Raw genomic sequence first — 25,184 nt, forward strand, 5'->3', positions numbered from 1 at the left:
GTCATAAAATAAGATTCTGGTTGTAATCAGCATTGTCGCTGAATAGAGGCTGTATGGAGTATGTATGAGATGTGTAAAAGTGCGTAGTTGTGTGATAAAGCAGATCATGTAGTGCTTATGTGACAATTTACCGTATTGCCATCATTTCCATGATATTAGCACGTTTTTCATATAGCATAAATGACGCAAATGGGGTCCAGAAATAATTATTCATTTCACACGCATGCCGAAATCGTTATGGTAGAAGTCAATTCAATATTAGATATTGCTTTTCCGCAATACAGATACTGTTCGCAGAAATTAACTTTGAATGTATCTGTAATTGTTTTCTCTCGTTTTTGTCAGGGTTTCTATGAGAGATATCAACCTGACGAATTAGATTCCAAGCATCCCTTTTGTTCTAAACACACCAAGTGGAATACTTAAAGGGATAATTACTCTTCGTACGAGATCTATATTTCACAATAAAAACATTGTGAACAACTCATAAAAATATAATATATTCTGTTGTACTACAAAAAAACGGCAGTTATAGCTATTATTCTGATATCTGAGCTTGTCTTTAGACCATATGACCTCCATTGATGGCTATACTCTGTTAAAATCTCTTAAGAGATTATAACAAAAAAGCCAACCTTTTTTTAAACAAGGGACTAACTTTGAATGTAAAAATGGATTCATTAACCATTTGTTAGTATGGGAAAATTGTTGTTTAATCCAGGAAAATTCATTTTTTGGCCGAAACGAAGAGTTATTATCCCTTTAAGCGATACATTATGTACCGATATGACAGGAATGGTAGTCCTAGGAATGGAAGTCCAGGGTCCCATATGATAAGCACAGGTCAGGATTAGTCGTGGTATTGGAGTAAGCTTTTTGGACGAATGTCACCTGTACAAAGTTATGGGGTTCCTAGCGGAAAACAATTCCTGTCACACCGATAAACTTTGAGATTTTGACAACGTAAAGGAGTCGCCTAAACGGAACTTCCGCACTCCAAACGACCAATTAACTACCAACATGACAGGAGATAAACTGATTGAGAACTTGTAAAAGGGGGTACAATTAACCCACTGTAGCGCAATTGTATTCATCTCTTAAAAGACCTCTTTAAGTGTACCGGTATAAACTGTAAGGCTAATGAATGCCACTCGAGCGCTCTCGACTACGTGATAGACACATGGTGGACATGAAAATTCATTAATTTATAATAAGAACCGAAGACACAGCTTGGGTTTTCGTTACATTATTGGACACACATCAATGCAATACTGATTATACATTGAGTAGAGACCAACAACACCTTTACTTTCATTCAGCGTTTTCCGAACATAATTGTTTCTCAAATATGTTGGGGTATTGTGGAATACAGATTCATAAAAATGCTCTTTGAAAATGAAAGCAGTTTGTGTTCTTATAACAAATTAAAACATTCAACTCATAGCTGCAAATATACACCGTTAATATCAGGAGGATAACTCAACTGAAATTAATTTAAAAGCACTTGAGATATGGCGATGATGTACAATATGAATGAAAAGTTATATTAAAATGTTATAATAATAGAAGAACACGAAAACTACGGGTTACAGGGTAAGTGCATCATGTCAATTTTTGAAACAAATTTCAACATATCTGCTGAATTTTCTATTGCTGAGATGGTAGATTACTTATTATTATTATTATTATTATTATTATTATCTACTTACCTCTAAAGTCCACTTGAGAACTTGCAGTTCTAAAACTTCTAGGTCTCAACACACGGTTTCCATCCCTTTGCTCACCAATCTTTGGTAATCCAGACTGGAAAATGAAACTAAGAATTACCTCGTACTTTTCGTGTATTTAATTTGAATGTAGAGCGCTTTGTGGTGTATTCACATTAAATGTAAATACCTAGGTAAACAACACTTCTGTTCAATAAGGAGACTAATTGGTCCCCAATGATGCCCCGCTTACGACACGAGCTAGTGTTTGCAACCTTTTACACTTCAATTAGGTATATTAGACATGGAAAACTTAACCCACAAGCACGTTTATTCCGTCGTAATAAGTGCCAAATATGATTGTTTCGTCGTATTTTCATCAGGCCACGACACCACCAATAGCGATATTTATGGATAGTTGACACCTCAAACGAGTGCGTCAATTTCTTGCAATGTTTCAATTATCAAGGGTTTAACAAATGCGATGTTGTCCGTAATTTTGTTCCTCCTTAATTTACGGATAACTGTAAATTACCTGTGAGTTGCTCTTCAGATCTAGTTGACACCGTAAACGAATGCGACAGTTGCTTGCAATGTTCCTATTGTCAACACTTTCATAAATACGGTGTTGTCGGGGTGATTCTGTCTCTCCTTTATTTTCCGATAAATCTAAATTTTCTGTGAATTGCTCCTGTTGAATCTATTCGATCCTATAACATCAGAGACAACTTGAACACATAAAAAGTTATTTCAATTCTGATTTGCTATATTGTATTACTATTGTTTGAGTTACATTGTACTCCAGTGTTATTGTCTGTTCCCAACAAATCCATAAAATTAAAAGGGCGTTTAAATATTCGTGTTGCAATGAACAGTGGGTATTGTTGCTGACAAGCATGTGCGACTGCGTGCTTCAGTATGTTTCATTGTACTTGTACGCTCGACCCAAAAAGTTCGGAAAATCGACATTTTGAATAATTATAAAATAACCATATGAGACAAGGTAAATACTTTAACTACATATGACGGATAAAACAACCACCATTCGTTACTTTTTTACGCGCACTGGACAATAGAACTAATACTTTGGTGGAGATAAATGACTGTGGAATGATATGTTGCTGGTATCATTTTATTAAAATCAAATTTCACAAAAAGACCAACAATACAATTCCATGGTACAGCGGTTTTATACTCATTAGTCACATTATAAGTAGACCAGGCATTATAACTTTGATTACCCTGGTTCAGGGGGTGACACTTCTATTGTCCAGCGTGTGTATGTAAGCACTGGAGATTTACCCACTACATATGCACATAATTCTTAATTATTGAAAAACAACTCCATCTTTCCGAACATTTTTGGTCAAGTGTTAGACTATGTATATCGGTGCTCGTTCTTCACTCTCAAAATATCCTTATCTGACGTCAGTTCGTCTTTCTGCGACGTCAGTTCTCAGTGGCGGATTTTAGGGGAGGGTGTCAAAGGAGTCCTAACCCCCCTCCCCCCTTTGATTTCTGAAAAAAATCACACCAATGGTCACCTCTTGGAAGTTGAATTTTGACTAGATGAATCATAGTTCTAAACCGTACAAATGGCACTGTTGTCCTTAAAAAATACCAAAAAATTAGGGGCCCTTCAGCGGGCCCCGAACCCCACGCCTTGGGTGGGAGTTCAGCTTCGCATCCGTGGGTCCCCCTTCAAATAATCCTGGATCCGCCCCCGGTTCATCTTTCTTCTTCTCTTCATCTGTCAACAGCTGTTCTAGGGAAGGTCACCCTGGGCCACATACACCCCCCTCCCTGTTTCGGAGCCCCCCCCCCCCCCACTCTCCCTTCCTCCTCACCAAAAAAATGGATAAATATTCAATGCAACAAGACATAATCCTAAGCAATTCGCATCTCAGCGTTACCCTATGCTGTATAAGTACATTGAAATATCTTTTCCCCGTCTACTTTTTCTTATTTTTTGAATCTCTGTGACGTCCCCTCCCCATTGGCAAAATCCATGCAGGGTATCCGCTTATGTCGGTTAATCGAATGTAATGTAAAACTTCGTTTGTTGCATTGTGAGCTGCCCGCAATCGTCCTTGTAATTGCCAGCTGGCCTCACGTGTTTCTCGAGCGCCTGAGAAAAACGTGAAGCCATTTTCTGAGACAATGTTTGCAGGAGTGGCGACGATTCAACTGAATGCGTTTTGCTCTTTCTCCCTCGATAACTGTCCTTCTGTGTGTGTGTGTGTGTGTGTGTGTGTGTGAGCGTGTTTGTTTATGTGTGTGTGTGCGCGTGTTTGTTTATATGTGTGTGTGTGTGTGTGTAGTCGATGTTGATAAAGTACTTTACATAGATTATCTTCTTGGAGCATTCTTGGAAAATGCTCTCTCTCTCTCTCTCTCTCTCTCTCTTAGGTTCAACAGCCAGGGGGATGGACTCCCGTAACCAACAGACCCATGTCCCTTTATAAAGTATGCCAGTTGGTTACTAACCCAGGCTGGTGATGTGTATAATACAGTTATTCTAGGTTTAATGGCTTCATCCTGTTGTATAATAGACCACCATTCGAAAGAAATTAAGATAAAACAACCACAGAACCTAAATATATCTGGGTTACCTCTGTCAGCTTTTATTCCTTGTCACACTGCACGCGGCTAGTCTGCCAATATTTCTGATTCCGCTCTCCTTCTAATTCCGCAAAATTCTCGCTGGAGTTCAATCTTTCTTACCTGACTTTGGACTATATATCTGCTGATCCCCCACTGAAACTGATTTAAATAACTGAAAGGTCTTATAAAGATTGTATCACAGAGCATAGCGAAATGAACCTACCTGTTGGGCAAAAATAAATATTCATCGTCTCTCCAAATGTCTTTTGGAAACTGTAAATACCATAGATGGCTTGTGGACTCGCGTGTTTATTCTAACCTTGTGTATTATTTGTCGAAAGTCTAATTCATCACCGATTTTAATGATTTACGTTGCATTGTCTTATTTTATCCAATAATTGCGGTAGCGTCACGCAATACTGAGATGCAGACATGCGAGGGTTCTGCTCACAATCTTTTGCGTTTTTCTTTTTCTTTTTGCTGCATCAATGTTTTACGTTTTGCAACTACACTTTACATCGATTCTTGGAAATGCATTTATGCCCTGCCACGGTCTGTTATCCACAATGAACGATCTCAGAAAGTTTTTATTTAACAACTTATACGTTATCTCTACGGATCTATTTGATCCTAAAACATCAGAGACATCTTGAACACCTAAAAAAAATTAATTTATTCTCATTGGCTATATTGTATTACTATTGCTTGAGTTACATTGTTGCCATGTCAAGTGTTATAGTGTGTAGTCTAAGGTTATCCTTGTGCACATACGGACTTGTCAAATGGTACCTTTTGACCAGTATTTATTGTTGTATACAGTATGTTACAATAATCGCAAACTGTGTCTTAACTATTTTAAGCGTACTAAGGGTACTATTAAGCGAAATACGTTTGATACTTTTTCAACTTTTAGTATGCAAAAAGTTTGTGAATAACCCTAAAATGATTCATTTAAGGACTGGTTTACTGATAGCATCATTAATCATAATTCTCTCATCTATAAAAAAAAAGTTTAATTATTATGTGTCAAAAAAGAGGATTCTTATTCCCAAGGCGGTGATTTGATCCTGCAAATGTCTAGGGAATCATTTCGTTCGAGTTACATGTGTCTTGCCAAATATATACATGTAGTACGTTGCCCAAATAGGTACGTCTCTTGGTTAAAACACATGCAAATGTCGAATCAAAGTGCAGAGATAGGTCGATTTATGATCAGTCAAAAGGTGCCATTTTCTTTTCTTATCGAGGGAAATTAAAACGAGTGCGAAAATCTAGAGAGAATTCTTTAAACAAACAATATGGTCTACATAAATCTATGGCATTTACATTGCCCAAATACGCACGTATACATTTATTTATTACTAAAATTATTATCTGAGCGAAATTAGTCAAAACGTATAACATAAGTAAGCAAAACCTGTAATAATGTTAACTTTAGGAAGTATCATGACAGACATATCATATCAAATGACACAATGTTTTATCATAAAATTTTTAAAAAATATTTCCAATTCACGTAATATTGGAAAAAGTTAAACCTGCTATCAGTTGAATATTTCACTTTCTCCCGCGTAACATATGATAATTAAGCCATGTGGCAGAAACGGGCCATTCTTTTTAATATCTTTTTTTCTCCTGAGAAATTCAGGTCAGTGCCTGGGCTTTTTTTAATTTCTATTGCTTGTTTAATCAATTATTGTTAAAGGCGACTGTCTTCATTAACTGTTGGTACATATAACCCCGTACAACTACCAACCACCACGTGGTTTTCGAAACAACGGTTTTCAACGGGGGAACACGTGGCGCCGCTCGACGGGAAAACTGTTGGCTCGTGGTCTCCTCCATTGTCGTCTGCGTCAGACGTGGAGAACGAACGGTTTGTTATTCCAGTGGTTTTAGCATTCCGAGATCTGCTGTGTGAATCGTTTTCCGTACCGCCAAATTCAGAATAAAACCTAACTGTTGGAAATCTTGCCAACGGGGTGTTTAAACTCGCGCTCTTTCTGTCCCTTAAGTTATCTTCATTGCCCTGGTCATTGCTCGTAAAAACGGACGCTGTATTTGAAAGTTCTTTATGAACATTTCTTAAACTGGCTTTGAAAGTAGATGATATGCCATCGGGTTGCTTCCCATTGGGGTGTTTTTTAACGTAACTAATCTGAAATTGGACCAAAGGGTACAGATGGACTAAGTTCTAAAACATGAAATAACGTTTAAAAATTCAAAAGAATTGGAACATGGCATTGCTCAAAACGGAGCATTTAATTTCACCTGCCTTTTTTTAAATTATTGTGTGTGCCTGTTTTGTGGTGTATTTATTTACCTTAGGAACAAACAGCAAGCCTAACGTCGTGGCAGCTGACGCTATGATGCAAAGAGATGAGAAAGCGAATGTGATAGCTGGCCTCTCCGACACAATCATGGCGACAGAGGCGCCAACTCCGCACAAAACACAGGTGTTGTAGATACACATGCCTAGATACCTGGAGTGTGGGAATATTTATAGTTATACTTAAAATAAATAGAAAGATAGATAAACCAATAAAACCAATGATAATAGATTAACAGTTAATTACAAATATCACAATACACGTGTTTAAATAAGAAACCATACCGGAAAAAGTGTGGAAAATAACATAAACGTAGCATCTAAAACAAAGTGAATCGATAAGCCAAACAGAGAATTTATTTTATATGTGTCTTTTAGATAGTGAAATGACAGAATGTGAAAACAAGTACTGATATAGCACACAATAAATATCCATATATTAGCTATCCAGGCACGTTACGAAAATTAAATACATTAATTAGTTAAGTGAGAGCACAGTCCATATATCCGTTAAAAAAATAATATCTAATATTTTTTATCATCTTATTCCAAATATTTACTTGTACCTACTTGGAATCATTCAACTCCGGCACAAAGACCCTTCTCGTCTCAAAGGCTAAAAAACACCCAAAAATCAGAAGCAATCCCTTCTCTGCCAGCAGACCGCCAATCCAATACGTCTTTAACTCCGACGTACAGGACTCGTGTTTCGTTATCAGGCGTTTTCCGTCCGTTTCCTGGAATCATTAAAGATGTTTATACTTTTCTGAGTTCCAAAATCTTTTTTTTTTTTTTTTTTTTTTTTTGTTCTTTTAACTCAATTTCTCTTTCTTATTCATCTTTTTTTAATTCATGTTACTTGTATGTACATGTATTTATAACCAATTAATTAATTCTTGATTTCTTCACGATAACATTATTTTGGATTGTCTACAAGCTCTTACGAAAAAAAAGCAGTTTCTCAATGCTGCAGTCGGCATTTATTCCAAAGGTAAATTTATAGATGTCTTATAATCAATGGGTCTGTGCTGTACCAGATACCTTGTTTAGGCAACACTGCTGCAGTGTATTAAAGATAAATTACCATCAGAAGCGCCGTAAAAATAAGATATTTCAGAATACATACCGTGGGAACGTTATGAGTGTTGAATGCTTTTTTGTTTATTTGTTTGTTTGTTTGTTTATTTGTTTTTCTAAAATAAATTTATTGACATTCAGCCTGTCACTATATTCAATAATAACCATAATGTTTATCTGCCAGCTGCTTTCACTGTATTCCAAAATGACTCTGTATGTGTGTCACCTAACCGGAAGTAGTACAAGCACCATTGGGATACTGAAATGAGACTTCCGCTTCCGGTGAACATACCGTGTCTGTCTGGATATGATACGTCAAGTACATCGGATCTATCACTGTCCATGCCGCCATTACGGCCACGTCCACCATTACTAAAAACGCCACCCCCACCAACAGGTGTTTATCCTGTAGAGGCTAGGAAAATAAAATTTGGCGAGAAATGTTATTTAACTGGCCAAAATAAATAAATAAATAAATAAAAATAAAAACAATTTTATCAATATATCCAGCCAACACCACAACTACATACAGCATAAATTTCAAAACATTATATTCATTATGTAATGTAAACATCACTTTGGACCTCAACTATATGACATGTAATTATCACAACAAATTTTCCACAGCTCAAAAATTGCATGCAAACTTGAGTCAAAAAGTGACGACAGTTAAAACTATAACTGTAAAGTTTTAGCTTAGAATAAATGTGGTTGTATTAAATATAACATCGATTTACGTCCTTTTGCACTTTATATATATAAATGTCAATAAGAAATGTGAATGAGCAAGTCCGCTTACAGCGCCACAGCGGAGCTACTAGCTACATGTTGCCGTGTGGTTCTAACTTGTATACTAGATGATGAATTATATTGCGCCCTATGACGAAACCGGGCCACAAACTGACCAAAGCTTGCTTTAAAATGTTGGAGTCTAAACGGTTTGAAGCACTGAATGCAAATGCAATAATTATAAAATAAAGGATATATGATACAATTATAAAACAATACTTTTCTCATTCTCCCAGACTTGTTTCCAAAGATCACATAAACACGCCACGTCTTGGCAAACATGGCTCCGAAAGCGAGGCTAAATGCTATGGACAGCAACCAGCCTGATATCTGAAACACAATGGTGCAATTATTTCAGTTCCAAGTTGCATTGATTCTTACTCCAGAGATCCCTAACTTTTTGTTTACAAACACAACAAACAAATGCCGCTCCTTTATTGGAAAACCTCAATTGCTATCATTTCCCTTAATACAATGTACTGAGTACAACTTGGCGTAGGTTTAATGCACAGTGTCACAGTGGTAGCATTATCACTAATAACCGTATCTTCTATTTAATATTATAATTATTATTATTATTATTATTATTATTATTATTATTGAATGGCAATAATGAACACGATCGCCATCTACATGTACATCATAAATTAACTTTAGGGCCTTCGATCATGATAAATGAGACAAGAAAAATATACGGCCTTTTTCTTTCAAAATCTAATTAAAAACAGGAAACTAACTCACCATGCACATCGCTGGTATGACATCTGCATGAACAAGACGGGTGTCCAGGGCAACAAACGGCACGCAGCTAAATGCCACAACACACCCGGTCGCTATGACGTTGTTAAGATTTGGTGATGACAGTTTGATGTGGCTACAAAAAATGAAATTAAAAAAAAAACAATACAGCTACCTCAATCAAGATTAAGATTAAAGCCTTGAATAAATGTAAATTACAACTTACGCTGAATTTTTTATTTTTTAATTTTAAACATTTGAAATTGCAAGTATAAGCCTGTTTTTCAGCCTAGAATATTGCTTTTGCCTACTTAAGAAACGCTAATAATTTTGCACATTTATTTAATATTTTCTGTACTGGTACATAGATTGTCATGACTTTGTACAATATGATATATTAATGACGATACAATACAATTGGTGCATTAGTAAATCTTATCAGACACATTACGTATTTAGTTACTCGATGGGTTTGAGACAGGAGGAGCTTCTCAAAACAAAATGCCGTCTTCAGAAGAACCAGTAGCCATCCCTTCACAGACCCCTCCATCCCCACCATCCCCAGTATGTGAACTGCCTGAAGCAAAAGTCGCGTGTTCCATTGGAACTCATTGCTCTTCGAGAAAATTGTACTACCGTAGCAAAGGTATATTGTTCTGCTTGTAATTAATTTAGTAGAAGTAATTGAGATACGGAGGTGCTGGAGAGAGTTTAGTCTCCTGCTAATTAAAGAAATACCAGTAAATACAAAGTAAGAAGATTTTTTATGTCTGCGGCCCTTGATTTTTTTTTTTTTTTTTTTTTTTTTTTTTTTCACCTGAATAGCCATGAATTTGATTGTGTTAGGGAATTTCTACCCTCTACCATGCCCATAGATTGATTTTCACTAGATATTCACAAATAAGTCTCTGCCTTAATTCATAACACATTTCTCCACAAAGTTACGTTGGAGAAAAGTGCACATATTTAATCTGCGGTCCTGGTAGAGGATATGAAATATCTTGCCTGCAGGGAATTTAATCCACGGTAGTCTTCTTAAAGCTTTATGTGATGCTCATCTAAGAAATGACTTCCAGGCCTTTGTTTTCATAAATGATTACAAACGAGACGTTTAATCTCATGTGTTTCCTGCTTAAAGGGTTTAAGAGAAATGCATAGTATTTGTAATTCACAGTGTAGCAAGGCAGCAATGTCAAGAGTCTATGAATGTTACTAACATTTAATCCTCAATTTTATTTTGATTTATTTGTAAAATGTAATGCAGTTTAAAGAAATTGAGTGGGTCTTGGACAATAAATTTGGTACACTACCGGTAGCATGAAAAAGAATTTTAATTTAGTTCTCTATTGCTCACAAATTAATATTCGCTCACTGTAGGGACCATGACGAGAAGAGACAACACGAAAGATGTGAGAACTCAATATGAGTGTGCAGAATCCCCGTTGTATGACCAAAAACCACAAATATCAACATAAACAAGGTCCCAACATGACGTCCATTTAGATATATAGGCCTATTGTCATACAACGCCACGTACCGATGGTCCCTGAAGACGATGTTAAACACTAGTAGAGACAGCCCGAGTAAAATCCCCAATCCGGCGAGACCAGTGATGACAGCTGCCAGAGCCCCATCTATGTACGACATTCTGTTTACGACAGGGGTGTGGTCAAGGGGTACTTGTCCACCTAGAAGACGAGAAAACAATCGAGTTATTTATTTATTTATTTATTTATTTATTGTGTTGAATTTTTTAATAGTTTTTGGATACTTTTAAGAGTCTAATATGTTTATATCCATGAGGTGACCTTCAAAAATAAGGTTACTAGCGTAATAATAAGCAAAAATACACTGGATTACGTGTATCCATTTTGACGTTTCCGAAAGTAGGCCTATCATGTTAGATAGAATTATAGTTTCCTCAAACAGTAATTATACGGCGTTCAGATAAACCCAATCTTTTAGCTGGGTTGTTCCAAATCTCCGGGAGATTCTCACTAAAGTTCTTTCAGTGTTAGGTCTACCTGCTTAATTGTCTGACAAACCTCCTCGAGTGAAAGAGCTTGCAAGAGCCGAGCGCACACTACAGTTAATTACGCACTTGCAGGTGAACAATTATTAAGCTCATTACATTGACTGCGCTTAGGCAAGAATCCCGGCAGAGTTAGATTGATCCATCTATTTCGATGGGTTTATCCCAACGCTCCCTTGGCCCGTTTCATATCAAGCTGTACACTTAACTGAGAGATTACACAACAACCCCTGTACACGAAGCGGTCAATAAATTATTTAAACAGCACGAAGCGAACTTTTGAAAGGTAATAAACTTCCTTACAGCAGAATTAAATCATTACACATTAAGAAATACTTGTACGTACCAGCCCACTTTAACAACGATTCATCAATGCTTATATGCCCTGTGATCTCGTTGTGCACCCCAACAGCCACTTGGACAGAGTCTGAAATTTAACACAGCGAAACGGTAACCCTGACTACGACGTACAGTTGCTATGACAACTCAAACAAAATTGATGACAATGGCGTTTTTAACCGATTACGTGCATACACTTATCATTATCTTCGATTTTCTCATTAAGGCGTTCATATCAGCCGGTTGATTGATGTGACTTTTAAAATCTACGTGACGAATTCAGTCTGAGTGCATGCTGCCTATGACAGAGAGATAGCGGGAAGAGAGGGGGGGGGGGAGAAATGGAGATATTATTATAGTTTTAGACACTTTTCGGGAAATATTACCCTGTACTTGGGCGATTTCAATTTGCCATGGCCTGCTGCCGTTTTCATAAAATGACATTGGACCCTAAAACAATATTCGTTAAAAAATTCGTTGAAGACGCACAAATGTATCATTCCATTATTTGTTTATTTATTTGTTTGTCTGTTTTTTTCGTTCAAATTTAAATAATTTTTTTCTTTTTCTTTAAGTCACACATATTTGCTTCAGCGAGAGATTAGATTTCCACTAAAATAATAAAATTGATTCAAATCAAAGAAAATGTGGCCAGAAAAATTAAACAGGCTCAAAAGAAATTAACGTGTATCATACTTTAGGAACGCTTGTTTGTACCCAATATGTATTTCCCTTACCGTCATTCCTGTAAAATTTGTTTTCTTCAATTCCTCCATGAGTACATCCAACAGGTGACTGTCTTCGTAGGTGAAGTCATCGAGCCGCTTTGGCCTGACAACTGTTTCACCGTCAAAAACCTCCGTGACGACCTGAGTGAACATGAAAAAATATCTATCTGATGTATTATTTACAAAATATGAGGTGTAGCAAAAGCGTTTTAAGTCATTTTCATATCGAGAGGTCCGCTCCTCTATACCGCACTAAATTGTCTGGTTCTGACATGCAATGACCAATGCACCAATCAAAATAAATTGGGTTAACTGGTCGTAACGAGCGCAGGTTTATGGAATTCTCTTCGGCAAAAGCCATGCTAAGTTGACCAAATATGTTAGGTTGACCATCTCTAAAACTTGCAATACATGTTACTGCATGTGTCAGCAACTTTCGTCAGTGATGAGTAAGTTCTATCAAACTGTTTGTGTGTTCATGACGGATCAAATATCTTGAAACACATCTACCGGGTAGCTGGCTACACAATCACTTAATGGAATATTTCGCGGCATTGGTAATTTGGTAATTTTTGCATTGACAATTTTTTGACTGTCAGTTATTTTGCAGACGATTTTCATTCCAACGAACAATTACAATCTGCAAGTACGACAAGTTCGCATACATGGAAATGAATTAAAACTTGCCTGTTTAGCCACTTCAGGAATAGAAGAGTTCAGGGCCAATGCAGCTGCCCACATGGCGTCATAGCCATAGGGGTGGTACTCGTTAAAACCATACTTTCCAAAACTGGGCCACTGCTTATAGCGTCTTTCATACTGATCAAAGGTCTAAAATAAAAAAAAAAATACCTGTACATGTACAAACAAGTACCGTATGAGCAACAACGTAAGATGATTTAAAATTTAACAAAGAAAACACCGCGTAGGCAATATATGTGGAAAAGATCTTATTTATATAATACAGGTGCCACATATTTAATAGGCCTATTGCATAAATGAGGGAGAACATACTAGAAAAGGGCATAATTTTACATGTAAAATTCACCACCAATTTCAGTATTTAGCTTCATTTGCGCTAGATCCACTATGAACAAATTAAATATATAAATTTGCGTTAATGATTTACCAGCCCATTTATAGTCTCCTGACCATGAGTAAACTTTTCAAAGGTCATAAGCTCCATCAAGGTCAGCGCGTGCTCGGCGGCGGCCTTGACCTCCGACGGATCACAAACCGTATCATTGACTGACATCCAGTCTTTACTATACCAGCCGTTGTATATCCATACCACTTTCCCGCCGCTCATGCCGAACCGATAAGCCTGTGGATTGCGATAGATGGCGCTTAATTTACAGCAAAAACCCGTCCCTGTAATTCCTCAGCTAATTGTGTTTACGTCTTTTACCATACTGCGTATCTTTACGGCAGTCATTACAGTAAACTCACTTCACCTTGGCCTTATTTAAATCCTTCACTTAAACTGACCTTATCATTACCTTGACCTTACATTGACCTTTAGCTTACATGTGTACCTTGCAAAGAATTCTACGGAAGGTTTGCTCATAGCCGTCGAAGATGATAATGCGTGCGTCACGATTCTACAAGAAAATATTATCAGCTTTCATTACAGCAATGGTAAATGTAAATATGAAATAAATATACCTAAATAATTATAGTTCTGCTAGTACTATAGGCATACGAGAAAGCAGTTCCAAATGCGGACACAGACTTTTATGACCGACGACTCGTTAGAGAAGACGCCATTATGGCCACATTCACAACCGCGTAATCCAATCGGGAAACACATTGGTGTCTGTTAGAGCAGCAAGTTTTCAAGTTGGTTGGCCATATTTGATCCGCGGATCTTTTAGTCTGCGGATCAACTTGTTCTTTGAGTGCACCTTCTGTTTACTCACCTTGAGGTCCTGTATCTGAACAACTGACAATTCGTCTATATCGCCTACGGTATGGTAAGCCAAGTTCTCGATACCATTGCTTTGAAATAACTTGTGAAGGATTGCCATATCCTGTTGACAAAAGATACAAGTATTTTTAACAAACTTCAGAAAGGTTTCGGTTGAGGTTACCAAAACCGGTTTTGTTGAAAAATCTGCCGATCTAGGTAATATTCTATTTTGATCCACAAGCATAAAATTCTGCTCTTCACGTGGCACTTAAAGGTATACGGTCGCCAATATGCAGTCTTAATTATGTACTTTGACTTTTTTTTTTTTTTTGGGGGGGGGGATAGGTCTTACTTCCATATGCTTATGAAACAAATGATATTACTTCAGCGTACTGCACACGCCTGTACAATATATAGGCTGTCTGTCTGTCTGTCTGTCTGTCTTTCTGACTGCCTAAACGACACTCTCTCTCTCTCTCTCTCTCTCTCTCTCTTTATAGATACCTCTTGACATTCATATCCTATGGTGGCGACTCGTTTCCACCCATAGTACTTCACAATGGCCAAATGAGCTTTGAGATAAGAACCCTTGGTCGGAATGTTCCTCCAAAACGTACGGTAGATGTCTCTCTTAGATAGCTTCAGACGTGAAGAACCGTATGAGATCTGAAAAGGCCATGTTTGATTAAGAGAAATTGCCCTCTCATAAATGAAACAACAAGAAGAAGGATAAGAGCTAGCTTGATATGTTAAATTTCACAGCACAATGAGACCATTTCTGTCCTGGCAGATGGCGGAGATCATGTCATCCCGCCCGTCTGTGCGTCCGTGTGTTCGTGCGTACGTATATTTGTCTGCCCGTGCGTTAAAGGGATATCTGATCAAAGAATGTAGTGCGGACTAACAGATTCGCAGATCAAATATGGCCGACATACTTGGACGCTTACCGGGTAATCCCCACAGTGTATAGTAGAGTATTATGCGGCAAGCTTTCAAGTGGGGCGGCCATATTTGATCCGCGGATCAGCTCATCAGCATTCAACTTGGTTGTGAATGTACCTGAATTAGATTAAAAAAGGGAGTCGTCTGAGCAGTGCCAAGCGTGGATACACTGCACCCACCACCTATCAGTATTATCTTTTGGGGTGGACGTTGGATAGCTCTAACCAGAGCGGCGGCGGCAGCTCCCTCATTACACTGAAATATAAATTATATACTGAAATATACATATATGTCCCAAAGAGAATCAGTTACTCTTGGTACAGAAAATATATTTTAAAAGTCAAAACAAGTCACATAACGATTGGAATGGTTAATTATTCGTTGTAAACGTTTTCGTCTCTTTCAGGCTCTTCAGACAATAAAATGATTGTGTATTTATTGTTACCAGGCAACTCTGTTGTCTTTTGTCTTATCTTAGAGACAGTGGCAATTATTTTTTTTTCTTTGTTGCATAAATAATGATAGACATTGCAAGTCATTTTGTCATTTGGTGTTGGTATATTCCCTGTATTTAAAGTCAATGATTGACCCTCAATGAATAGGTGACATGTCCCACATTTTTTGTCCCCACATTTTTTCACTTCTTTAATCTTCTTTGAAGAATATTTGACAGTGATCTGAAGACGTTTCTGCAAGGGAAACGTATTTCGTAGATACAGACTTGAGATTTAATATGGAATATTATAGTCTCAAAGGAATACCTCGGTAAAATTGCGTTCTTTTTTCCAAGAAATGTCAGATCTCATATAATATATCTGACTGGAGAAGTGTGAAGCCAGGGGTGTCGCTACCAATTTACTGACTGTCTGTTGCACTGCTACATTGTGTAATATGCAGTGATTTAATTGGGTAGAGCTCAGTTGGGCTGGTCAAAGCATGGCTTTAGCAAAGCGTGGTTCTGTCAAAAAGTATCCATATGTCGGCAACTACTGCATCGAAGAATTTGAAATTTTGCATGCAAGCGGTCGGTTTTGTAGTGCTTAAAATGAGTTAAGCAGTGTTTTACAAAATCGTTAATCTGTGCCAGAATGGCGCGAAAAAGACAGACACTGACACACAGATTATTATACCAAATGGAATGGTCTGCACAATTTTATAGAGTTATTCCCAGACTGATATACCTACACAGAGGCCACAGGGCACACTGTCCTTCAGGATATGCTGCTGCAACCAAACAAAACTACCCAGTCCGTTCAGAATCAGGGGCAAATTGTCACCAAAACGAGTTTCTTAAGGCTATTAACGAACACCAAACTGGTTTCAGCAGGTAAGGATACCAGGTAGTCATCGATGAAAACCTGAACCAGATTAAATAAAGGAATAATCTGGAAACCACTTAACTACCATTTGATAGGGGGCACCTAAGGAACAATTTTAGGTTTCACGATGAGATTGCCGTTTCGCACTGAGTACTTTTAATAGCAGTTAACTTCAAGAACTAAAGGAATGACGGCTACCTTGGTCATCAAAATTGCCATATTTGAACACAATATATGAGTAGGTCATTACTCGCCAAATCAACGGCCCGAATGTCCTACAAAAAAACTAAGCCAAATTGGACACGTTTTGACCGTTGCCTGGAATTTTATTGCAGATTAAACTCTAAAAACCTATCCTAAGGAGTACCTTGCCGTTTACAGGCTTGTGGGACATGTGACTCTTTAAAGACGATAATTTGAAAAATATGGAGATCCAAAATATCACTTTTAATGGTTGTCGTATGCCATAGAAGGCAATGTAATTTGTTTGCTTCACTGGCGAATTCAATTAATGAACTGACTTCACAATGACATCAAAGAGATTATCAAAAGTTATTAAAACGCAAAAAATAGGAATAAACTGATGAATTATGATTTTGGAAAAAATATTCCATATTAATAGTCAATTCTGTAATTTCTAGCCCAAGTTAAATGAAAAATAATCATGACAATTTAACTTAATGTCTATCATTTTTTATGCAACAAAGAAAAAAATAATTGTCACTGTCTCTACGATAGGACAATAGACAATACAGTTGCCTAGTAACAATAAATACACAATCATTTTATTGTCTGAAGAGCCTGAAAGAGGCGAAAACGTTTACAATGAATAATTAACCATTTCAATCATTATGTGACTTGTTTTGACTTAAAAAAAAAAAAAAAAATATATATATATATATATATATATATATATATATATATATATATATATATATATTAGTATATGTCCACGTCAGAATGGCCATTAAATAGGTTAGCCACCAGCGTTGGACAAGAGAGAAAAACATTAAAACATGTAGACCAACCTTAAACAGATGTTAATTGAGAAATATATAATGCGTTAATAATCATATTGCCATGAGGCTTATTCCCAATCGGGTGAGCCAAAAGTTGGTTATTGCATTATCATCCTCAATTAATTTGTTAATGGATCCGGAGACAAACTCTACCGGGAGATTCGCCCTACATCTATGCTTTATCATTTAAACACTGTAGACCGCACAAAAATGAATGCACGTTTAAGTCAATTTTCGATGGAAAATACAAAAAGACAGAAGCAACACACATTTTAAGAGATTCAGGGCCGATTTATAATTGGTAAAAAAAAAGGTTGCTTCATCGGACAGGGAGAAACTCCTTTTCTTTGCCGTGTACGTGCAAATTTGCGGAAAAACTGCCATCAATTTTCCTTTGCCCTATACCGAATTACAGGGGCTAGCAACTTCAGGGCAAATGCTAGCTTGTTGACGCTGACCTGCGCTGTACTAACTAGCTGTACTAACTAACCTTAAAATCCAAAGCTGGCTAATTTGATAAACTAATCATCATCACCAGTGGGATTTGTACAGTCAAATCCGTCAGTATGAAAACTGTCAAACATTGGCTCGATGTCTCGTCGGAGGAGATAATATATTATGGGCCTTAATTATGTCGTCAGGGAAGCATAAATAGTTTTGATACTTCCAAACAGTAATGCGGAGCACAATTTATCATTTGTAAATATTTGTAAATATTACATAATTAAAATATTAACATACAGACAAATATGTTATTCTATCTATACTACTTTCCATTGTTTGCCCTCTTTATCTCAGTTTCACTTTTTCTTCAATGGTCTTTACACATACCGGTGTAGCGGAACTGAGGGTCTTTGTAACAGACAGTCCAACATCCATTTAGTTATAATGGTTAGGGTTAAAATAGCCTGACCTAAGACCCCATTTCCAGAGATTAGATCGATCTACTTTAGATCGACCGAACTCCCTGGGGGTTCACGTTAAATAGCTGTCAGCCGGGCGGACACGAAAGTTAATTACTCCCTTACAGCTTGTAGTAGGCGGGACGGACATTTAAGCCGGATTATCTGACAGTAATTTTAGTGAGACTCCCCGCGGGGATAGATCGATCTAACAGCTCTGGAAATACAGCCTAAGTGGGTCAAAATCTAGAGCGAGGCATAGAGAACAGGGCACACCTTACTGGGTAGACCGCATGTTAACTAAAATACGTCATTTTACGCCATTGGATGGGCACATCATATATAAGACCATCTATTGTCACTTAATTGCCCTTTTTAAAAGAATTGAAAACTTGAGTCATCCTTGGTGGCATGAAGTGAAGAATTGATGAATTGAAAAAGACTTGAAGTTGGTCTAAGTTGGTCCCGTATGTAAACGAAGCCAGGCCATTCTAAGTAAAAGAGAAAGCGGGCGGATCGCATAACGGGGAAATCAGAAGCGACCGGTTTTAATTCAATATTTCAATTTATTAAACCCTTGAGTCCTACGGATCATCAGAATGTAATACAGTGACAATATAAAGTTATATCAACCTAACTACCACTACGACAACAACTACTACTGATACGAATGATAATAATAATAATAATTCATCGGACTGACGTTAATCTTAGCTCCGATGCACATTTTAAGTATTTTCCTAAATTGTTTAATTGTGAGACATTGTTAAGTGATAATAATTTAATTAGTTAAAAGCCGCTTGGCTTTATATAATAAAATTTCTTGATATATTTCTGCCTAATCGTACTGTAGTGAGGGCATTTAAAGATAAAGTGAAATTCATCCTCTACATCGTTTAAATTGCATAACTTACAGTTTCTTAATTTCTTATTTGTGTCTGTCTACCGGCCAGTCTGTACAGCTAGATTATGTGATGAAAGCCTACATTTTGCGATAAATTCCTTGTTTTTCTGTGAAATTGGCTGATTCAAATAAAATTGCACTGTGAAATTATCAACAAGAAGTTGATACAATAGCCCTTCACTCGCTGTGAATATTTCCGGTTTTAATGAAAGCACACCTGGTGGCGTAAAGCCAATTCTATTTCAGTTACATTACCTGGAAAATTAGAAAATCGAAGCATCCATGCAGCACAAAAGTGGTTAGTAAATGGAAGCTTTTTCATTTGAGACTGAAAGGATATTGTTCCATTTTTCATTTTACCCTTTGAAAAAAAATACTTGTGCAACAAAGAGAATTGATTAGCAAAAAGGAAGCTCATTCAGCTATTGTAGAGTAAAAGGCTATTGTTGCGTTTTTTTTTTCATTGAAAACTTGGCCGATTTCTGTTTCACGCATGGTAACTTAACAGATAAATGCTTTGGTAGATATGTCTTAATTGACATACAAAGGCTATAGTTTATTGGAAAAACTCAATATCACATATAATATATAGAAAGATGTGAAGTAAACTTAGGTGAAAAAGGAAATATAAGTAACAAAGAACAACAAAAAAGCGATTATGAACATGCTCAAATTTTTTTAAAAAATCACATTACCTTTGTATCCATAACAACATAGTTCAAATGATACCATGGTAGGACTTTTGGGTCAGCGTTCACGTCATGAACCGCCATTTCCAAAGCTGGTACCACCCCAGCGCTGTTCCAGCCCTCTTTTACGTTAATGTCAGCGAACATGACGAATGTTAAATTCCGCATGGTTGTTGACCCATTCATCGCTATCGGTGTTGTAAGGCGTAACTGAGAATCAGTGGACGAGGGAAGTGAAAACGGTGCGGCAGTGGTTGCAGATGATCTGTTAAAAGCGAAAGCGGCAATAGTTAGCGACATTGGCCTTGCTGTGGTGCCAGACGCTCCTTTCCGAGTCGTCACATTGATACTAGACTCCCGTACGCGAGATGTCTCGTTTGTGTACGCCTCATTTCCACGTATTGACTCCAATGATTGAGAACCGCTGTTCGGTTTAACCGTCCCAGAGCCTGAAGACGTCGTGTTTTCAGTCACTGTGTCACCTACAGTGAAGCCATTCACCGAAAAAAGGTTGCAAACGAACATTGTAACGAAGATCGAACCGACTCGTGGTAGATACATGTTGCAAGCGTGGCAAGATTACATTCCATATACCTTAGAGTACAATACCAAAACGTGAAACAGTGTTGAAGTACAGCCAAACCAAGAAATCAGTTCATAACAACTTTAAATGCAAATCCGTGTTGTTGATTGTATGTTAAACAGTCACAGTATTTCCTTTACATATGTGTGTCCTTGACTGATACAAAAGCCCACAGGAATAGAAACAAGGTCAATACGGTTGATATAAAAACTTAACATCTAGATTAATTTGTGCTCTTCTCTCATGTCGCCCAGTCCAATGCCGACTGTTCCGCGCCATGCGTGCTGAGCAGGCGTAGTTCTTCAGTACTCTTTATACATAAACCTGCCAAGCTTACAACTGAGGAAATCTGTCAATTTATTAATGAATTGCCAGACACGGAAAAATTCATCTCTAGGTCACGAATCGCTGCCATATCGAGTGCGTACCGTGGTTAATCCACACACGTGATACATCAAAAATTGATATGAATATACCAATGAAAAGAACTCATCAAACTGTTGCGTTGAACATTTCGAATAAGCCAGATGGACTCTTTCTACCCTGTTTCCGTAATACGACAAGTTCGTATGTGCCTATTAGAGTTGACGTCAAGCTAACAGCTTGGTTACAAAAACAAATATTTGGGCCTTTATCTTATGTCTCAAAGCAACCACCATATAACTGACAGGTTGAAAATCAACCTGCACATTTTTGGACTAATGCCGTGTATATGTATTTTATGTTGAACTGATTGCCACTCTAGATGTCCGCCTTTGATCTGTCCCTGTAATTAAATACACTTCTAATTGCGCTGGTTGAAATAGAAACCTTGTAACAAGTATCATTCTTTGAATTATTTAACAGAATTGCTCTTCCGTATAAGTGCTAAAATGACAATCAATCTTTTGGCGCCATGTAATGATCATGCGATAGTATTAAATGAATGTTTCATGTGTATTTCCGCCTGCATGTACTAGCCATTGAGGAACCATGGGAGAGGTGAAAACATGTTCGCATATTTTGTGCATCTGTTGCATACAATACAATACAATACAATACAATACAATACAATACAATACAATACAATACAATACAATGCAATTCAATGCAAAAAAAATGTGCGCGGTGTGCGGTTCCATTAATAGGTCAATAAATTTTACTGTGATCACCCCCCCCCCCCCCCCACCCCCCCCCCCCCCCCGCCCTCTAAAAACAATAATAAATAAAAAATATATGCTTTCTTAAGATCTTGGCAATTGGTTATACAAGGGAATGAGTAAGCAAGGGACGGCGTTCTACATCGTGGAAGAAGTAAGCTCAGCAACACCTATACTTAATGGGAACATTTGGGACGAAGGACGCTTAGATATGTAGTTACTCCGTGCACATATTGTTTTTCAGTGCAATGTGTGTAGACACAAAAAATGCTAAAATGATCTTCATGTATCTACTCAAGGTCTCTCCAGTTTGGGTGTTCAATTCCCTTCTTAAATATCTATCCGTTTTAGTATATATATTTTTCTAATGGCATTTTCGCCACCGTGAAAGAATGAATAAGTTTTGTCTTGCTACTTACCTCAATTGCACGGGTGGTGGGCGGAGCAAATGGGGGGTTAGGTCGGTTTCCTGTGGCTAGTAATTGATATCACATTATCTGCCGAAGTGGCGCAAGCGTGATAAGATAAGACGTCCTAATTTAGGAAAGAATGCGCCTTCTGAAGAGCAAAAGCAAAAAGATTGCATTCATACACTAAATGAAGATCTGTTAAAAATATTCATTATCTATAGGTACTATGAAACATTATACTAAAATCGCTTGCATTTATGTACTCAATGAAAATTTGTTTATAAAATATGCATTATGTAAGCACTATGAAACCTTACACTCAAACCGTTTATATGTGAGTCTCCTAAATTGAACCTCCTACCTCGATGGAAAACAACATCGCTCATATTTACATGTTATTGATTTATAGAAGTAAATGTTTAAAGGACACAGATGAGCACGCAAACCATTAACTGTTAACGAAATCTACACTTGCGTCAGCTTATGCATATAAGAAACGATTTACTTTCGATGATCAAGTTTTGTTCGTCAAATAACCATCCGTTAATACAACTGGCTTTCTTAAAGTTGCATTTAACTGCCTAAAAAGAAAATGAAATAGCTGAAATGGATGTTTGTATGCCAGCTTTAGATGGGGACGGTTTCAAATTGGTCCAAAATGGTCTAAACTTTCAAATCAAAAGTTTCAATTGAAAAGAACGCCTATTTCTAAATAAATTATGGAGTAATATTGCGCGTCTTTAAAACAAGGAGATTATGAATAATATTCAGTCAAATATACAGGCGACTTCCCTGAATTTCTCTTGAACTTAAATTGACCAAATTTTTGGTCAAAAAGGTAAGACCCATTTTAGGCTTAAGTTCTTTTGTGAAAGCCGCTGTTGTTCGTACCGGTGTAACGAAACAGAAGGTTTGTGTAACAGAAAGCCCGCCCCTCCTCCCATTTCGTTATAATGGTAAGGGTTAGCTTGACCAAAGTGAGTTTAAATCTAGGGCAAGGTTTACTTGTACAAATGAATGGGAAGTGGACTCTCTATCATACACTCTGGACACTCTGTCACGTTACACCAGTATACATCAACTTATATTATAACAATACTTGCACTTAAAGAATGAAGTTAACGATTTCATTAAAAAGGCAAGAATTATATTACGGAAGGCTGAGCTGACGCGTCACAGATAATAGACTAATAAGCATACGTACGATATACAAGCATATCGAGCGGAAACGTGGTTTTTTATTATGTTATATTTTTTCCAGTGCTGACTGAAACCCTGAAATGCAACTAATTGATGGATGATGCGCTTGGCTTTTACTATATATGTTGCGTAATTTGGTAATCGTGGGAATATTGTGCTTCATTATATCTTCAGCCCATTTTACGTTTCCAGTGGTTATATCAATCTTCTGTACTTGTGGCATACGCGCTTATTAATGGCATAACTGTAACTTAGCGTAAAAATGTGATTTTTTTTTTCATTGCAATTAAATGTCTTGATTGCTGTCAAAGGGACTTAGCCTGGGTCTGTTAAATGGCAGTGCCTGAGCAGTTATGCAAACAATTACCAGCCATGTAATAAACCTAGAGATTTCATTACAGGGTCACAGAGAGTAAAATGACCGGCTTTTTATCTAAAGACATATATGTGAATATTCTATGAAAAGTCAATCTGTGGCCCTGGTAGAGGGTAATTGTCGCGTATGTTACAATAAAAGCATTCTGTGTCTAAACAGGGGGCACTATTAAGTGAAATACGTTTGATACTTTGTTCGTTTACAAGAAGTTGGTCAATAACCCCAAAGTGATATATATATTCGGGCAGGTTCACTGAGAGTATCATTAATCATAAGTACATGTATATGATCTATCAAGGTAGTTAAATCATTATGTGTCAAAAAAGACAGGATTCTTATTCCCAAGGCGGTGATTTGCTACTGCACATGTCTAGAGTATTATTTCGTTCGAGTTGTATGTCGGCAGTCGTCTTGCCAAAATAGAACATGTTCGTTGCCCAAATAGACACCGTCTTTTGATTAAAATCAATACTAAACGTCGAATCATAGTGCAGGGACTGGTCGAATAATGATCCGCAAAAAAGTACAGTTGCCCAGACACGCACATTATACGTATAAATTCCTTTATTACTAAAATGATTAGTTGAGTGAAATTATTCATAACTTATAACAAATAAGTCAGTAAAACCTGTAATAGTACATAATGTTAAAATTAGCAAGTGACATGCCAGACCAATAATATCAAATAATACAATTTTTTATTAAAAACTTTAAAAATATTTCCAATTTATGTGATATTGGAGAAAGAATTACCTGTGATCAATGAAATACTTCACTTACTGCCGAATAGCATATGATTATTAAGCCATGTGGCAGAAATGGACCAATTTTTGTAATGCCTGGCCTTTTTTTAATTTCTTGTGCTTGTTTAATCAATTTTTGTTAAAGACGACTGTCTTCATTAACTGTTGGTACATATAACCCCGTACAACTACCAACCACCACGTGGTTTTTGAAACAACGGTTTTCAACAGGGGAACACGTGGCGCCGCTAGACAGGAGAACTGTTGGCTCGTGATCTCCTCCATTCTCGTCAGAAGTGGAGAACGAACGGTTTATTATTCCAGTGATTTTATCTTTCTGAGACCTTTTGTGTGAATCGTTTTCCGTACCACCAAGTTCAGAAGAAAACCTAACCATTGGCAATCCTGACAAAGTTGTGTTTAAACTCGCACTCTTTCTGTCACTTAGGTTATCTTCATTGCCCTGGCCACTGCTCGTAAAAACGGACGCTGCATTTGAAAGTTCTTTATGAACGTTTCTTAAACTGGCTTTGAAAGTAGACGTTATGCCATCAGGTTGCTTTACATTGGGGTGTTTTTTAACGTAACTAATCTGAAATTGGACCAAAGGGTACAGATGGACATTACAAGTCGTAAAAAATTGATACTGTGAACTACCATACTAGGTTCTAAAACATGAAATAACGTTTAAAAATTCAAAAGGATGG

General features: G+C 37.2%; 3 protein-coding genes across 10 annotated transcripts in view; all 3 read right to left on the minus strand.

The window, feature by feature from the left end:
- Positions 1-4,999: 4,999 nt before the first annotated feature.
- LOC106164744 (gamma-aminobutyric acid type B receptor subunit 2-like) lies at positions 5,000-12,620 on the minus strand. The gene is made up of 10 exons (XM_087014317.1): positions 12,352-12,620; positions 12,001-12,064; positions 11,622-11,702; positions 10,781-10,931; positions 9,247-9,379; positions 8,725-8,835; positions 8,009-8,131; positions 7,210-7,376; positions 6,634-6,793; positions 5,000-6,468 (listed from the first exon to the last, which is right to left on the minus strand). Exons 1-10 carry the CDS (start codon positions 12,493-12,495, stop codon positions 6,010-6,012), a joined length of 1,593 nt encoding a protein of 530 aa, XP_086870443.1. The 5' UTR covers positions 12,496-12,620; the 3' UTR covers positions 5,000-6,009.
- A 30-nt stretch (positions 12,621-12,650) lies between these two features.
- Positions 12,651-21,591, minus strand: LOC147761729 (gamma-aminobutyric acid type B receptor subunit 1-like). The gene is made up of 8 exons (XM_087014056.1): positions 20,033-21,591; positions 15,311-15,448; positions 14,756-14,917; positions 14,262-14,372; positions 13,878-13,943; positions 13,472-13,666; positions 13,030-13,173; positions 12,651-12,704 (listed from the first exon to the last, which is right to left on the minus strand). Exons 1-8 carry the CDS (start codon positions 20,585-20,587, stop codon positions 12,651-12,653), a joined length of 1,425 nt encoding a protein of 474 aa, XP_086870182.1. The 5' UTR covers positions 20,588-21,591.
- Positions 21,592-24,280: 2,689 nt separating this feature from the next.
- The window catches only part of LOC106181790 (gamma-aminobutyric acid type B receptor subunit 2), a 32,303-nt gene continuing 31,399 nt past the window's right edge, over positions 24,281-25,184 (minus strand). For all 8 annotated transcript variants that reach the window (XM_087013256.1, XM_087013255.1, XM_087013253.1 and 5 more), the window contains one exon: positions 24,281-25,069. In XM_087013256.1, coding sequence (XP_086869382.1) covers positions 24,617-25,069 — 453 coding nt within the window. In that variant the 3' untranslated portion in view covers positions 24,281-24,616. The remainder of the gene's footprint in view (positions 25,070-25,184) is intronic.

The sequence above is a fragment of the Lingula anatina genome, chromosome 5, assembly GCF_051362555.1.
Source record: "Lingula anatina isolate TDL-2025a chromosome 5, LinAna3.0, whole genome shotgun sequence".
In the NCBI taxonomy this organism is placed as follows: domain Eukaryota; kingdom Metazoa; phylum Brachiopoda; class Lingulata; order Lingulida; family Lingulidae; genus Lingula; species Lingula anatina.

Coding starts and splice junctions, on each gene's coding strand:
- LOC106164744 (XM_087014317.1), bottom strand. CDS start 12,495: ATGTTCACTCAGGTCGTCACGGAGGTTTTTGACGGTGAAACAGTTGTC. Junction 7,377..8,008: donor ATCATATCCAGACAGACACG/GTATGTTCACCG, acceptor TAATGATTCCAG/GAAACGGACGGAAAACGCCT. Junction 6,794..7,209: donor CCGGAGTTGAATGATTCCAA/GTAGGTACAAGT, acceptor CCCACACTCCAG/GTATCTAGGCATGTGTATCT.
- LOC147761729 (XM_087014056.1), bottom strand. CDS start 20,587: ATGTATCTACCACGAGTCGGTTCGATCTTCGTTACAATGTTCGTTTGC. Junction 13,667..13,877: donor TCCGTAGAATTCTTTGCAAG/GTACACATGTAA, acceptor CGCAATCCACAG/GCTTATCGGTTCGGCATGAG. Junction 12,705..13,029: donor TTCCTGAAGTGGCTAAACAG/GCAAGTTTTAAT, acceptor TGGTCAACTTAG/CATGGCTTTTGCCGAAGAGA.